Source organism: Curcuma longa, chromosome 10 (assembly GCF_044706935.1).
Source record: "Curcuma longa cultivar G26 ecotype Majalengka, Jawa Barat chromosome 10, ITB_CL_G26_1.1, whole genome shotgun sequence".
Lineage (NCBI taxonomy): Eukaryota > Viridiplantae > Streptophyta > Magnoliopsida > Zingiberales > Zingiberaceae > Curcuma > Curcuma longa.
In genome coordinates, this window is record NC_133870.1 from 2,974,158 (window position 1) to 2,990,991 (window position 16,834).

At 34.2% G+C, this 16,834-nt stretch overlaps 2 protein-coding genes and 1 long non-coding RNA gene across 3 annotated transcripts; all 3 read right to left on the reverse strand.

The window, feature by feature from the left end:
• Positions 1-5,298: 5,298 nt before the first annotated feature.
• Positions 5,299-9,488, reverse strand: LOC141836261 (uncharacterized). The gene is made up of 3 exons (XM_074723702.1): positions 9,100-9,488; positions 7,063-7,300; positions 5,299-5,691 (listed from the first exon to the last, which is right to left on the reverse strand). Exons 1-3 carry the CDS (start codon positions 9,406-9,408, stop codon positions 5,543-5,545), a joined length of 696 nt encoding a protein of 231 aa, XP_074579803.1. The 5' UTR covers positions 9,409-9,488; the 3' UTR covers positions 5,299-5,542.
• A 1,029-nt stretch (positions 9,489-10,517) lies between these two features.
• LOC141835798 (uncharacterized) lies at positions 10,518-10,932 on the reverse strand. The gene is made up of 3 exons (XR_012602426.1): positions 10,856-10,932; positions 10,697-10,760; positions 10,518-10,560 (listed from the first exon to the last, which is right to left on the reverse strand). It is a non-coding gene; the product is annotated as an uncharacterized LOC141835798 (long non-coding RNA).
• A 1,341-nt stretch (positions 10,933-12,273) lies between these two features.
• Positions 12,274-14,090, reverse strand: LOC141836089 (ethanolamine-phosphate cytidylyltransferase-like). The gene is made up of 6 exons (XM_074723498.1): positions 13,708-14,090; positions 13,555-13,574; positions 13,037-13,134; positions 12,672-12,681; positions 12,449-12,574; positions 12,274-12,335 (listed from the first exon to the last, which is right to left on the reverse strand). Exons 1-6 carry the CDS (start codon positions 14,088-14,090, stop codon positions 12,274-12,276), a joined length of 699 nt encoding a protein of 232 aa, XP_074579599.1.
• Between the last annotated feature and the right edge of the window lie 2,744 nt (positions 14,091-16,834).

Here is a 16,834-nt window from a genome sequence, read left to right on the forward strand (position 1 = left end):
GTATTTGTAATTGAACAAGGTGATTTGATGATGTTATTGTTTAGAATATTGGAAATGGAATGTGTTTTGTTGTTTAGGAAGTGAATTGAATATATTTTCTTGTATGTACTTTAAAAAATTATTGGAAATAAACTAGTTCATGTTAAGGTTATGTAAATGAATGGATGTTATGGTTGTTAAAGTTGTTGATAAAGAACGTGTTTGTTGTTTGTTTTGAAATCGATAGGAATGGAATTGAATTGTAGAAATTGCATATGGATTTGGGTTAAGTGAATTAGATGTTTAGGTAACTTAGATTTAGTGGTAAATGTCTATTTGAATAAATTATAGATTTGTGAAAGTATTGTACTTAGTAATTGTGCTAACTCTTTAATTGTAATTATGTGACTTGGGATGAGATTGTTAATTTGGATGTTGTTTGAATAAATTTGTGATTAAGGTGTATGATAGATATTAATTTGTGAATTATGTATAATTAATATTCATGTGTTAAGTGTAGGATTTAATTGTTAATAAAGGGATTTTGTGAATACTTAGGAGTGAATAAGGTCAGTAATAAAACCCCTGTGCCATGTTATCTATTAACCGACGTTTACTATTCCCTTCTACGGGAATGCACCCTCACCTAATGCTCTCATGAGATTTTACTTGTCTGTCAAACATCCGGTCCTCCAAATCTGTTTGGACTTTCTGCTCAACATCTGATCCTCTGACCCCCAGTCTTTGGTCTAACTCGATCTTGGTCCTCTAGACACCATTGAGTCCCTCCACCTGGTGTCCTTGATCTTCTAAGACTTCTGCCTAGTCCTCCTGACTAGGACTTCCTTGCCTAGTCTCTAACTAGGACTTTTCCTTGCCTAGCCTCCAGCTAGGACTTGCCTGTTGTGTTACCTGCACACTTAAATTAGTTCATCAGTTCACAAATAATACTTAACTTTAGACCTTTGTCAACATCAAAACATAGGTTCGATTCTGGTGCTCCCTACACCAATAATCTTCTCCTTTTTGCTGTTTGACAACCTGGTTTAAAGTTAAGTTTAAATTTTTCATAAAAAAAAAAGTTTTTATAAAGAAGGTTAACTCCCCTCAATAATAAGCTCCCCTTAATTTAATATCTCTTTAAAAACTCCCCCTTAAATTAAGATCTTTTGAAAATATTTAAAACTTTTAAACCTCCTCATTTTCTCCCCTTTGACATACATTAAAAATAGGAGACTCACTATTTTCAAAACTTAATAAGATTTTTAAAAATTAAAAATAAAGAGTATATTCAAGAAAGCTCTAAGTGACAATTTCAAGATTAAGATGGATTCTAATGCCAAATAATAACTAACTCCTAAGTGTAAGCATGCATTGTAGAATATAATATTTAAAAAAACAACATCTATAAAATTATCCTTATTAATATATCAAACTTTTATTAATAACTGACTATCAGAAGATAACAGTTTTCACTAAATTAGTCAAATTAAGTATAGATTTCCAACTAGTCATTTACTATGATAGATCACTTAACCAGATCACTGTTAATTTGTATTTATAGTCCAGATTTATGATGATGCACTGACATAAGCATCTGAAATTCAAGTTTAGATCCTAAGTATCTCATACCATTCTAAGTGGCTAAGTACACAAGTAAGTTAATCTTAAGGTGTTTGTGAGATATTGACTGCCTAAATCTATAAGTTTATACTTTGTATACTTTGTAGAAGAAGACGTAGGCTAAGTCCAGATTTTCAAAATGATTAATTTTAAAAAACATAAATTTTGAAAAATAGGTTTAAAAACATAAGTTTTGAAAAACAAAAACTAGTTTTGAAAAACATAAGTTTTAAAACTTGTAAGTTTTAAATTTTAAAAGTTGATTTAAAACATAAAGTTTGAAGATCACAAGTAAAAATCATACTCAACTAAGCATATTTTTAGTTGTCTTATTTGGTTAAGTCTAAAAGGTTTGATTGGATTGGTGCTAAATCAATTTTGTTTGTTTTAATCTCATATGTGTCATCTATAGGATCAATCATATATATTATGTTATGTACGAGACTTGATGTATCATACACTCTAAGTGTCATAAGCAAATACTAATCGGATTCAGGCATGAATTATTGAGTGGTTGTTAAGGCAATCCTTAAGTACTTAAAAAGAACTAAGGATTTATTCTTGGTATATGGAGAGGTGATATGAACGGATAAGAATGATTCCATGTTCTAGTTTGGATACGTATTCACCTTAAATAGAGGTGCAATAGGTTGGAAAAGTTTCAAGTAAGAAATTGTTGTTGATTCTACTACTGAAGTGGAATACATTATAGTTTTTGAAACAGCAAAGGAAGTGATTTGGATCAAGAAGTCCGTCATTGAACTTGATGTGATTTCGAGCATTGTTGAAGCATTACCAGTTTACTGCAATAACAATGGGGTCAGCTCAAGCTAAGGAACCTAAGTCTAATCAACGATCTAAACATGTACTTCGTCGTTATCACTTGATCAGGGAGATCATTAGTAGGAATGAAATACAAATTGAGAAACCGTAAGGAATCTAGTAGATCCTTTGACGAAACCTTTATCTCAAAGTAAGTTTGAGAGTCATGTAAAGGCCTATATTATTAGATACCATAGCGATTGACATTAGGTCAAGAAGGAGTATGTTATATTTGAGAGGTGTCCTAAGACAACCACCTTATATATTGTGAGAAATAAAATCACTATTTGAGTGTACATTTTCTATGTAACTAATTAGATCTAAAACTTAATTAATGAAGTCCACAATACAATGCATAATATAAGAGAAATTGTGATTGGATCAGAATTAGTGGGTATCTGTATATGTGTAATTATATACGTATTGAAATATTTCTTAGTCAATGAATTGATGAGACAGGACATCATCGATTCTGTAAAACTAATATATGTTAGACTTCTTGATTTTACCAAGCAGTCGATCTTAACTGGATGAAAACATTGGGACGTTGTAAGTTAATATATGGATGTTGATTAAGAGTAACTAGTTCATCAGATGTAATCTACCATGAGATTTTATATGGTTCTATATATGTCTATGAAGATTTCATTGCAGCTCGAGTGTAAGTCTTCTTCAACTTGAGGTATTCAAGTCATTTTGATCATGGAGACTTATACTTTGACATCTTAAGCAAACGTCTCTTTCAAGGTGTGGCTCCGGGATGATTGGGTATAAGTTAAAGTACCCGAAGGTGATTGAGTAGCCCACAAAGGATTCACGACTTCTTTTATTAGGAGATATATCGTATGGTCCCTTGTCAAGATTGTTATTCGTAAGTCTTTGGTCAAAGCAAAAAACAAGTTAAAAAGATGATCCTCTTGGATAGATGTTTAAGTAATTTAAATTTGTAGGACAAGGAACTATTGCTTGGGCTATGTATGACGTAGTTAGCCTAGTGAGGACTAACACATAGATCATGTCTTGAACTAAGTAGGTATAAGATGAGTGAAAGGAATAAACACACGAACAACTGTAGCTGCTGAAGGGTTCAGAAGTGATTCTAACATCAACTGTGATTTTTTGATTAATTGGGGATTATGATATACTATTAAGTGTCATTCATGATCGATCTATAATTAATAATTAATTATGGACGACCAATATAAATTGAAAACTTATAAGGTCATACGCACTACGAGATTATCCTAAATATATAAAATGAATTTAAAAATTGAATTTTCAGATCGAGAGAGTGAGTTTAGTTGGATTAGACGAAGGGCAAATATGAAAGATATTTTGTTGAAACAGAAGTGCGGATGGGCCACGTCTTTTGAAGACAATGTGGACCCTCTTTGATTTAATTATAAATCAAATTAGTTTTATTGTAATTAAAAGGTGGTTTAATTTTGAACCAATATGATTTGGTCTTGAACCAAACTTAAGGCTATTGATTTGAATTTTAGGCTAACGAATACGACTTCTAAATTCGTGAATTAAACTTGGAAGAGAAATTTAAAAGTTAGGTTTTGATTCTCTTCTTCTCCCTCTCTTCCTTGCGTCATTGCCCATCCTCCTCTTTTTGCCGCCGCCGCTGAGCACCCTTGGTGGTGCCATCACAGTCCAAGAGGGGCCAGCCATCAGCTTCCCTTCTTCCACCGGCCAACCGCCTCCCTCAGTAGGCCAGCCACCGATTTCCAAGGGAGCTACAGTCGACGGTCATAACAAGGAGTAGTTTCCAATCACGAGGTCCTTCTTCCTCTGCCCTTGGCTATTGTTTCAATGAGCAATTATTATTGTCGAAACTATGACGTCATTAGACCTGCTGTCCCTAGTAGGCAACGAGCCATCCAACCTTCAAACAATGGCTTAATCGCTCCCATTCAATCGTTTTGTATCATCAGATTATTTTGAGTCATCGAATACCGAATCAAATCGTAGATTCTCTCTCAAATCAATATCAAAATGAAGACACGATACATGATTTAGCAAAATCATCTCACGGAGATCTCAACATGGATACAAGTAGAGACAACTTTTCTAAAAATTATTGATTGATGTCATTTCCGTTTCATGTCATCCAATATGTTTATTTTAATTATACTATTTATTTCTATAATTATGTATGCATTCGCGTATATTCTTATGTGATTTTTCATATACGTGTTATAATAATTTAAATTATTATACTTCCATTGATTTTTTAGTGAAACTAAACTTTTAAAACACACATAGAAAAATCCAACATATACTAAATCACGAGACAGTTTAATTTAAACTCTTTCTCCAAATATCAAAGCCAAGATTACACAAAGGATCCATATCAACATGAGTTCAATGTCAATAAATCAGTAGAATCTTTTTATGGCTAGTAAATTAACCTGGGCATCTACTCAGATTTGAAATAACAAATCCATAAATCAACTCTTGTATTTTACAATTAAGATCAACAATTTCTTGATAAGAACGTCAACAAAGTTTTAATATCAAATAAATCTATAAAGCCACTCCACCTGTTGTCAATCTAGTTGATAAACAATGATCAAGTTCCTCATGACAACATCAAAAACTTAAAATAAAATAAAATTTCAAATTCAAGACCACAAACATTAACCAAAAAGATATATTATTTGTTTACCTCTTCAATCGTTAACCTTTGTTTATGCATACATATATGGTGATAATTGTTACCATTATCAATTGAATAAATTCCGCGTGTATTCCACATGCAATAACACATCAACAATTTTTTTAAGCTCCAACTTCAGGTAATTTTTCCTTCTGTGACATAGAATTCTCAGTAGTATTAATAGATTTTTATTATTAATACACATCAAATTCTGTTAACACTGCACTAGAATACAAAATATAAAAACAACCATCTTATGATATTCACAATAACCGTTTGGTTCAATAAAGAGTTCTTACTGTGTGACTACTAAATTCAACTAATCAACTTGGGTGCCATCCCACAGGCAGGTATGAAACAGTTCGCCGAAGCAGTGTTTATCTTACAAGCTTTTATGCATTAACCAAGGAGAACCATAGATAGGATAGGGATGCTTACAAGTTCAGTCTTCAGTTAATCCCTTTTCGATGCCAAATCCCGTTTTGCCTGCCAAGCAGTTGAGTATGCAGATACAGCAGAGCTAGTCATACTCACAGATTTCTTAGTGAGGTCCACACTTTTTTTAACAGCAAGCCACACAAGCCAGAAGAACCCAATCCATCCTGCCACAATTATACCATGGAGTGTATATATATTGGAATTGTGAATAGAATAAAAATCCAGTGGGAGAAACATAAGCTAACAAACAGGTTATATATTTTGTTATTAGAAAGTAAAAAAGTTCCAGAAAAATAATCATGCTTCAGTAAGCTATATTATTTTTCAAAAATCTTTTGAAGCTAACATCTTCTGCTTGTTGCACATTTCCAACATATCAAACATAGAAATGAGACAAAAGTACAAGGATTGTAGCTGTGTTCAACTCTATTCAGTGAACTAAATAAACAATGTGTCCACTGAATAACTTATTAAATGTGACCAAATTTCAGATTCAAGAATCCGTTGAACCATTTAATGACTACGAACCAAAAGACCAAACTTAAATACATCCTAGTTAACCAAGCAAAAACGTTAAATATTAACCAAAAAAATTAAACAAAGTTGAGAAGTAAGATCTAGCTAGTAGAATAAAGAATGGATCGTCCAAATTTAAAAAAAAACTTCAAAAATTCTGTGCGCTTCTTATATTCCCCTTGGGTTTAGGATTCTTAGGATAGAACGTACACAAAACAAAAATGAGAATATTGATGATGCAATATCTTAAAAGAGATTTCAGATGGTAGGTCCACTACATAGCACATAGGCAGTAGACTTGAAAATAATATTATAACAAAATAGGTCAATATTGACATTCAAAATGACTAACATAATATAATAAAATAGATTAATGAATATTAATAAGTTTACAATCACAAGTAAATAAGTGATAACTCATAAGTAACCAAATAACAAGACAAAATTTCATATTTTATGTTGCAGTTTGCAAGAAAATACATAATACAATAAAGCACATTAGTAAATATCAATATATATATATATATATATATCAATCGAAGCAAGACGTAAATAAACACATAACATTCATTGCAAGATAACATATTATAATATAATATAACAATAAAAAAAGTCAATAACTAGCGTCACACTACAATATCAAAATCCAAAATGTGGCTTAAAACTTACAATCAATGAATTTTTATGGTTAGTCTAGTCCTCTTTAGAAGGAGAAAAACTCTAAAAAAAAAACCCTTGTTAAATTTCTCATCATTACCCTCCTCAGTTTATTTTTTTTATAAAATATTCCAAGACTTGCAGAACTTTTTTAAAAATTTTAAGTTAAAAATTCTTAAGCATTCCTGCATGAGTTACCTCAGAATATTTATAAAACATTTAAGTAAACCTCCATAATTATCAGTACTATTTTTCTTGCTATTCAATTCACATTATTTGTTGATGGTGGAAAGAGTTTGGTTTATCCTATAGGATTTTAAAACTACACTTACAGTAAAGGCTAAGAGCAATTTATTGCATACCAGTAGCTACAAAGACTGCTATGATAGCTGAGATGGTTGTTGTGGAGATTATGAAAACTGCAAAGGATAATGCTCCAATATATATTGCTGTTAAGCATGCAAAGAAGATAGCCAAAAAACCACCAGCAGCCGCCAAGGACAGCAGTAATGAGACAATAACAGCATTTAGTGTTGCAGTGAACAAGAAACAAAAAAATATCAGCAACCCTGTTAAAGCCAAAAGAGTGATTGTTCCAACCTGCCATACACAAAAGAGTTAGTAAGTGGTTTTCAATGTGCAAATGTGACAACTAAGCATATTAATCGTTATGGGGACAGACTCAGATAATCAGACCACAAATGTGACAGAATTAAGTATATCTCACTTATGGTCCTGTGTATCGAAACAAAATGAATCAACAAAGCAATATTTGAAAATTATTGAAACAGTTGGAGTAACCAAAAACAATTAAAACAATTTTCCCCCAGATATTGCCTATGTAAGAGATAGAGAAATTCAAGTATCAAGATTGTCATAAGGGCGCGAAGCATGAAAAATCTTTAATTTGCATAAACCAGATACTTCTGGTGTTGCATTATTGTACTTGTAATCACTATAGTACTTCCTAGAGTGTGGTTAAATGTTGTAAATACTAGAATAAGAAGATATGAAAACTAGGAAATTCAGAAGAGAACATTTTTCATGTAACTTGCATGCATAACCATTACGTATATAATCTATACAAAAACTTCAATTTACATTACTTAGAATTTGAATTTATAAATCAGGTTTTTATTTTGATTTCTTTTTTTTAATTTAGACATTATATATCATAATTCACAACAAAAACTAATAATAGGATTTAACCTCATGCTTCCTTCTCTACAGTAGCATCCTGAATGACCACAGTTATCAAACTGCAGGACATGAATGAGTAGGATGGTGGTTCACAGATGAAACTGTTAGAATTTCAAACTATGGAATCATTCATGGCAAGATGAAGATGCATACAAATTTGATTTTGAATACTAGGACATGACAAAAAAAATTTGGGTACATCTTTTTTAGGTCCTAGGTTGTTTGAAGTGATAAATGCAGCATCCATGATGATAAGAAAGAAGCTAAGTGGAGGTGTGGTTCTCCCTTGACAATCAAAAGTACATTTTAATCCACGAAATAGTAATGAATCATGTGAGGAAGCACATTTGTTATGGAGTTTTTTTTTTTTTTTTTGCTCAAAAAAGAAACATAGCAAGATAAAACCTCTCCATCTATCAAAAAGACAACAATAGGCCTTCGGGCAGAGCAAAAAGCAAAAGAGAAGTAAGAAAAAGACCATGTGTGGCACGCATGGCAGATATACAGACTCAGCTGAACATTCCAGCTTAGTAAAGTATCAGATATCATGTATCAGGTGAGTATTAGCTCAAGCAGATATCAGCTACAGTATGAAGCTCCATTTCTGCAGCGAATTACAGAAACCTCCCAACTAGAAAGGATTTTGGATAAGTTCCAATTTCACATCATCTACACAAGGACACATACCAGAAACTAATTGAAAAACAGTTCACAAAACGGCTAAACATCAACCTAGTTTCTGCCAACTGAAGCTTAACACCAGGTACAGATCAGCCTTCAAAATTGTTGCATCAATCAATTATATCAAAGAGAGCAGACTAGATTTGATCAAATTCACGGTTTTTAGTATACTATTTGTTCAGCTTTATGCATGTCAAGGGTTTCTATGTCGTGCCACATCATTTCATTAAAAAGTCATAGTTAATTTATCCTGGTATTTTGAGAACTGTCTTTGTACAGATAGCAGAAGTCAAAATGAACCCCAAATAAGAAAGCACTTTTTTAAGGAACAAGGTTGAAAAGCATAATCACACTTGATTCGGATACTTGCTGAAAAATGGCTTAAGGAACCTAAAAAATTTTACTTTTGACTTTATCAAAGCATCAGAGATAACACCGTCCAAATTTCTCTATAGTAGAACTGGAAGAAAAAAAAAGGGACCATTCAATGACGCTCAAACCCCACATGCGCGACATACCGAGATGACGAAGAGGGCGCGGAGGGGGCCGCCGCGGCGGGTCCAGAGGCAGAGGTTCCTCGCCGAGTTTCGCGAAGCTTCCTGAAGGCGGGGTGCGGATTCGGAGGCGGATGACTTGATCCGCTGGAGGAGGGCGGGCGGCGGCGGCGAAACGACACCGGCAAAGAAGTCGCGGAGGACGGAGTAGAGCGTCTCGCCTCCGTCAGGGGTGACAGGGTCGAGCTCGATCTCGATCGGCCCTCGCACGCCTTCCTCGTCGCCATCGGTAACGCCGTTGGATCTCTTCTTGCCCTCGTCGTACTCCGCCATGTCGCCGTTTACCTCGCCCCCACTGAGACAGAGAGGGAAGAGAAGAGGGCGAGATTTATTACAGAAGGGCTCCGCCGACTCACTGGATCCCTAGCAAAACATTCATTAAGTAAAATATTTTTAAAAATTAAGATTTAAATTTTATTAAAAATAAATATTCTAAAAGTTTTGGATGTATATGAATATTTTAAATTTATTCAGTGGTGAATTAAGAAGAAAGTCATCTATTTATTATTAAAAACATTCAGTAAATATCCTACTTAAAAACTCTATAAACATTTTAAAAATATTTTAATAGTCATTTAATAATTAAAATTAAAGATATATAAATTTATCAAAGCATCATCAATTTAAAAGTAATATCATGTTACCATGTAGTTAGGAAAGCTTATAACTTAACGAAGGAAGATAAATAAGTACGAAGGGAGGTAAATCAAGTACTAAGTGATCTCTTAAATGGGAGGACTTTTTAATTGTGAATGTTGTGACTCAAACTTTTGCCTTATGATACAAGTCTATCACCTTAATACCAACTCAATTATGCTTCAGAAGCTCCTTTTATCGCTATTGTAGTAGTTACAATTATTAGTTGCTACAATGTATAACAGCTACGGGTAACTGCTATAACGTATAACAGCTATCTCATAGCTAGCTGTTACAATATGATAAAATATAATTAATATTTCGCTCTAATCAAAATTACTAGAATAGAACACTATTAATTATATCAAAATATTTATTAATTTGCCAACTTGGTTAAAATTGCTTAAACTCTATCAAAATTATTTTAACTTAAGCAAAATCACTTTAAAATTTTTGTAACAATTACTATTTAGTAGTTAAGAGGGTGTTAACTTGCAACAAAATCAATAAAAAATCAGAAGAAGCATTTAAGGTGCAAAAACCTACCGCATAGTAGGCCTTCTTGATATGATCTGCAGCACTTGCATTCTGATTAACACCATTAATGACATCATAATAATCCCTCGCGGACAGTGATTGCGTTCCTACATGTACATAACAGAATGCAGGGTATGAGCGACGCAAAACAGAAAACGAATATTAATTTTTTTGACTCACCATGAAAAAACCTTTTCGGGAACGAGTTCCGGCGAAGTGTACTAGCATTCGTTGCTTCACGGATCGATCTCACTGCAAATTTAATTAGTTCGTAAAACTAGAGATTTTCAAGTAAAGAAATTGCTCCAAAATAGACCTAGCTAGTTCCAGACGAAAACTGAAACAAGAAAAGGGTTACGTTCGTTTCGCCTGCTCTGAACCTACCTACCGTAGAAAAAACTCCTAGAGGAACAGCGATTTCCAGACGCCAACCAGCGAGAGGATTCCCCCAACTGCAAGAACTAGTATTGAACAAATTACATCTTTCGAATTCGAAACTCATAGAACTAGCTAAGAAACAACACATGCAGAGGGACAAAATTTCCACCGTAGGAACTGAAGCATCCTCGACGAGCTTCGACCCGAGAGACCTTCGAGCGAGCCAGAAAGCGTTCTTGGCAGCTCTGGACCTCATCATCGGAGTCGACCGTACGTAATCTAGATCTCACCGCCTTACGGACTGGGAAACGACAGGGATATGTCAGGCGCCGGGGGGCACGGGCAGCGCCTGCGCAGTTCAGAAGTGACCTTCAAGAACCGAATTAGCTAGGGCTAGCGATACGCCGAGGATATTTATACTCTTCACCCGTAGCCGCCTTTCTTAAACCGAATACTTGGCTATCATCGTATGAGACGGTTAAAAATAAAAAAAATTAATTAATTATATTTTATATCAATAAATTAAAATATAATTTAATTTATTTTAATTACTTACTTGCGCTGTGCTTCCCTAGCTTGAAGGATTTTTTTCTTCAGGTATCTTTGTCACCTCCACAATATTATACAAGTGTTAAATCAGAATGCAATATAAGTTTTTTCCAGCTCTTAAGGGTGCGTTTGGTTGAGGGTCATCCGTGATTACCTTGGTTATGTGATTACCAAGTAATCACATAACCAAGGTTATAGGGAATAAAACATAACCTAATGTTGTTTGGTTTAAAACTAGGTAATGAGACAAAACCTTGTTTGTTTGAAGGTTTTAATATATTACTTACTTTGACATTTACTATGTTACCCTTAATTCAATTATAATTATTTTTTTAATTAAATTAATTTAATATTTAATTATTTTTAAAATTAAATTAAATTATGAATAATAATAATAATATAATATATATTATAAATTTTAAAATTTTAAATTAATCTTAAGAGAGGCTCTAACAAATCGAGATAAGTATTTGAGCAAAACCGAATCGACCGAATTGAATAAATCAAAAATCGATAAGAAATTGAAAATACCAATTAGAAATTTACATTTCAAACTAGGAATACATGAAAATAAATATTACCAGTGGCAAAATATTACTTGACATACATTACTCTTTGACAAAGCTAGTTTCACAAACACAATTCATATTTTGATAAGCTCTATATAGTGCTATATCAAAAATCATATTCAAAACAATTACAAATCAAAGTATAGATCAGAAATACAAAACACTTCAACCACCTACTCATTCATAATATTGAATCATATATATATTCACACAAACACAAAATGAAAAATTCACAAAAACATAACTTAAGTTCAATCCAAAATAACATTCATCCAAGAAATTTTATTCAAAATGATAGCACGACTATCCAAAAGTATATCCAAAATATAAGTACCAACAATGCATACCAAAATGACAATCTAATTCAAATAGTTAATTCATTCTGAATGGATCTCAGAGAGCAATTTCAACACATAACTTCTCCTAAATATCTTTGGCCGCCAATGCGAAGAAGTTGTCAAGCTTGTGTTCATCCTTGAGAATATACTTCTTCGGAGAAGTTGTCAAGCTTGGCTACAGATGGGTTCTTTCCTTATCGCATAAACTTTTTGGATAAGATACATAAATAGAACAAAGAATTCAACCCTGTCAAAGGTGAGGTGAATTAGAAGGGGAAAAAATAAAATCAAGACGAGGATAAATACCAACAACATCAGTGCTTGATACTCCTGTTCTTTTAATTTGCTTGTATCGGCCAGCCTTTTTGGCCAGAGCATATGCATCAGTACCATCTGGAAGCAGGCAAGGGTCATCCCCATGGATGATGTAATCTATATTGTATTCAGTGAATAACTTATTCATGAATTCTTTAGTTAAAGCATAAGGAGCATCTTGAATGACCTCATCAACCTACTTCACTGCACCAACCATTGTCATCCTAGCAAAAGGGAAACATAATGTATTACCAAAAGAACTAACGAAATCATGTACTGTAATTGTACAAGGCAAATCAATGTCACTAAGACTAAGAACATAATCAATGTTATGAAATTTTTTTCGTACATATATATAAGTTGCTTTTAACTGGTCATTTCATGTAACCTGACAGTTAGAAAGATGAAAGTAAAAGGAATTGGTAGATAAGTAAAGCAAGTTCAAATGACAAGGGGCAAAGTATAACACCATGTGTCCTAGTAGGGAGAGAAAGTGGGGAAGAATGGAATGCAAGAAAGAAAGAACAAATAAAAGATCCAACACGAGGAACAACAATTTCACATGGAGAAAAAACTCACAAATATTTCCACTATATGAAAAATTAGTATATCTTCGTACTTCTTTTGGATCTTAATGAATGGAGCATTACCTTCACTAATATCTTCCTCTTCAGCATCTATTTCAACGAATAAGAAAATGTCATGATTGTTCACAACGTGTGAATTGTGTTTGCAACTCCACTATATGCATGAAGTGTGGAAATGATAGGACGAGAACATTCATATAAAAATCAGAGGAGTGTGACCTACCTATGATAAAGTTGATAAATGCTTGAATATCCTCTCTGATCGGGAAATTAAACTGAGATTAAAATAGAGTAAGTTAAATAAACTTGCACCAAAATCAATTTTGGATGTGTAAATGCTTTTGGAGCAAACATATAGGGATGCTTCCTGTCAGCTTGGTGGATAAAAAAACGACAAAAGGACCAAATAAATGGATACAAAGCAACTACAAATGGGCATGCTGGTAGATATCTTCATATAAGATGTAGAGACAAAGGATGGAAAAGAAACAGCAAAAGAGCTTTAATTACCGTAGAAATCAATATCATGACTGCAAAAAGATAAAACATGGTCGTTATCTGATCAATTACCATAAAACTATTGTTTATTAGAGAAAGGCAATACAATCACTAAACCTAGAACCAATTTCTCAAGCGACATAAAGATAAATCTCAAATATGCACCTTTCGTGAAGCTGGGTGACGGGCGACCCCTTATTCGCCTTGATCTCGTCATCACTCACCACCCCAACAACGAGCTGATCTCCGAGGGTGCGAGCTTGGCGTAGGGCATTGCAGTGGCCGTAGTGCATCATGTCGAAGCACCCATCCATGTAAACCCGGACGGGCATCTTCCTCCTGCGACAGATCCCAGGGATCCGAACCCCGGGAAACAACGACTTGAGGCCAACAGGAAATAAGGAGAGCGCGACAAAGAGGCAGACCGCCGTGAAGCTGGGGCTTCCAAGGACCTCCATGACGCATGCTCCGGTTCCCATCGGTAGGAGATAGATCTGCGTGCGAGATCTTGGATTTAAGGAGTTGAGGAACCTTCTTCGGAGCTCCATGATCGGAAGCGGAAGGGAAGGCTTCGAATCTTGGAAAGTGGAGAAGAGGGTTGCGATCGTTCGTTGCGGACGAAGGCTTCGAATCGCCCCGCTGCTAAGGTTTCGCTCGCGGAGGGTTTCGCTCGCGGAGTCTCACGGGTTAATTTTGGAAAGAAAATTTTCTTAACCCCGGAATCAAGAAAAACCTCCGTTTTCCTTGGTTTTTTGATTCCGGATTGGATGCCCTCTTTTGCTGACGTATGCTGATGTGTCGGGCATGAAGTATTACTTGGGAATCGTCGATTACCTAAACCAAATAAGGTTTTGGTTGATAACTTTGAATGGATAACCAAATAAGGTTTTGGTTGATAACTTTGAATGGTTTAGCCCATTGATGTTTGTGCCTTGTCATACTGTAGACTACTCGGCATCTTCATCCTTTGCTTATTTATATATATGCCTCCATATCACATTCAAGGTTTTTTGTTCGCTTTTTGTAAGCATTATAAAGCCAGCTGATAACCTACAACTTATACATAGAATTATCCAAAGACACAATTTAGAACATTTGCAGTTCATCAAAATTTAGAATTATCCAAAGACCCTGCAGGGTTATACAGGCACGAAAATGGGGCGTGCGGGAGAAGACGAGCTAGAGGTGTGAGCGAGAGAGGGACGAAAATCGCGGACTCGTCCGATAAAATACCTGGATATAAACCCTCTAAACCCTCAACGACAATACTTTTTAAAAGCGTTGTCTTTGGCAAAAAACCGCTAAAAGACAACGCTTTCGACAACGGTTTTTTAAAAGTGTTGTGGTTGATCCAAAATAAACGCTAATAGACAACGCTTTCTGAACAAACGTTGTCTTTTAGTTTTAAAAGACAACGATTTTGACTAAAAACGTTGTAAATTGAAAAACCACAACGCTTTTGCTAAAAAACGTTGTCTTTGGAGCGTTGTCTATCAACTTTTTTCTAGTAGTGTCATCATTTACACAAGTGGATGCGTTAGTTCAAGAAAATTAAGAATTGAGAGATCGAATCACAACATTAAAGCAATCTTAGGCCAGTGAACAACCAACAATCGATAGAAGATCGAGTCAAAACATTAGTAGAGAGACAAATGTAATAATTTATAGATAGATGGAGTCTAAATTTTCAAATACCACATCGTTTTGACTCACATAGGTCTTGAATACTTCTGATGATAAATAGATCATAATAACAATATTTCTTTTAAGGCTTATTGACTTTCAACTTAATTTTTTGATTGATCACTCATGAAACATGGAAAATAGTTGTTAATTTTTATATTATATATATGTGTTTCTAATTATATTACATCGTTTCAGGAATAATGTAAATCAAATGTCAGCACTTGAAGAACTTGATTTAATACTATAGTTTATCACTCAATCATTAAGGTATGTCTTTTTTTAAAGCAAATTAAACTTGTGTTGATTAGTTTTTGTATTTTCTAAAAAATAGTTTTAACTTTAGATTCATATATGTGCAAGATTATTTCAAAATAAAAAATTATAGTATAGTTTGAATCATATGTTGATATTTTTTGGTTTTTTAATGACCTATTATTTTATAGTTATTGCAGGATGAGATGATGATGGATATATTAGTTTTTGAGATTTGAGTTGACATGTAATGGATTTGAGTTATATTATTTTTGAACCATGTACGTTGTTTAAATATAACTTTGTGTTAATGTATGATAGATTTGAATTGTGTAGCTTAATGAATTAGGTAATGGAAATGGATTTAGCTGAATGTCAATATATCGTCTATGATGAATATACATGTAGATGTATGTGAATGTTTTGATCGCTAAGTTCATTTATCAATCTGCACTAATAGACCAACCTCTATATTTTTTTTCCCACCATTGTAGAGGGTACTTCAATCGTGGATCCCACAATATAACTTTTCCTCCAAATTAAGCCCTCAAGCATACTCGATCAAACCACGGTGCTATAAGTTACCCCCGAATCACATTGCCACTATGAAAAAACTACTTGTTACAATAGAATTCCCGTCACAAATGTTGTGACGGGAATCTGCACCGTTGGATTTTAAAATTAAGATTAAATCCTGATCGTAGATTGAATGGATGATTGTGATTGAATGAGTGATTGTGATTGAACGGTCCAGATTCCCATCACAAATTTGTGATGGGAATATGTTGTGACAAGTAGCATCACTCAGTAAACAGTATCTCGAGGATCCATGAGAAATTAAAAAATGATAATCCCAGTAGCCACATCTCTGGGGTGGTCGGCCCGGTCCCACGGAAGTTTCCCACCGACCATCAGGGTAAATCGGGAAGCGCATACGGCGGCCAATCCAGATGCCCAGCATTCTTTGATTGCATTTCCCATTTGGAGGAAAATTCCTGCAAATACGCCGTAGCTAGGGATCGAACCGCGGGTCCCTGAGTTACAATCCGGATGTCCTACCGTTGCACCATTGCCCCGGGGACTCCATGAGAAATTAAGACATTTATGATAGAGTTTGCAATAGGGTTTTGTAGTTGTAGATGCCACATAATTTTGCATCTGAATCTACAACTTACTGAAGGAGAAACTCTAAAAGCCACCGGCCCAATAAGAACATGCATAGATTGGGCCAGACAAGAAGGAAATCTTGATGGGCCGGCCCAATAAAGCCTTTCTACTAATCAAATTAGAGTAGAAATCAAAATGCATTGATTTCATCTAATTTTTTGTGATTGATTACTGTAAAAATATTCAC

What these genes read in the sequence shown, in the direction of transcription:
- LOC141836261 (XM_074723702.1), bottom strand. Translation starts at nt 9,408, where the DNA reads ATGGCGGAGTACGACGAGGGCAAGAAGAGATCCAACGGCGTTACCGAT. An exon ending in GCGCCCTCTTCGTCATCTCG is followed by an intron (nt 7,301 to 9,099) that starts GTATGTCGCGCA and finishes TGTGTATGGCAG; the next exon opens with GTTGGAACAATCACTCTTTT. An exon ending in AGCAGTCTTTGTAGCTACTG is followed by an intron (nt 5,692 to 7,062) that starts GTATGCAATAAA and finishes TAATTGTGGCAG; the next exon opens with GATGGATTGGGTTCTTCTGG.
- LOC141836089 (XM_074723498.1), bottom strand. Translation starts at nt 14,090, where the DNA reads ATGGAGCTCCGAAGAAGGTTCCTCAACTCCTTAAATCCAAGATCTCGC. An exon ending in TCATGATATTGATTTCTACG is followed by an intron (nt 13,135 to 13,554) that starts GTAATTAAAGCT and finishes TCGTTGAAATAG; the next exon opens with ATGCTGAAGAGGAAGATATT. An exon ending in ATCAAGCACTGATGTTGTTG is followed by an intron (nt 12,336 to 12,448) that starts GTATTTATCCTC and finishes TTATGCGATAAG; the next exon opens with GAAAGAACCCATCTGTAGCC.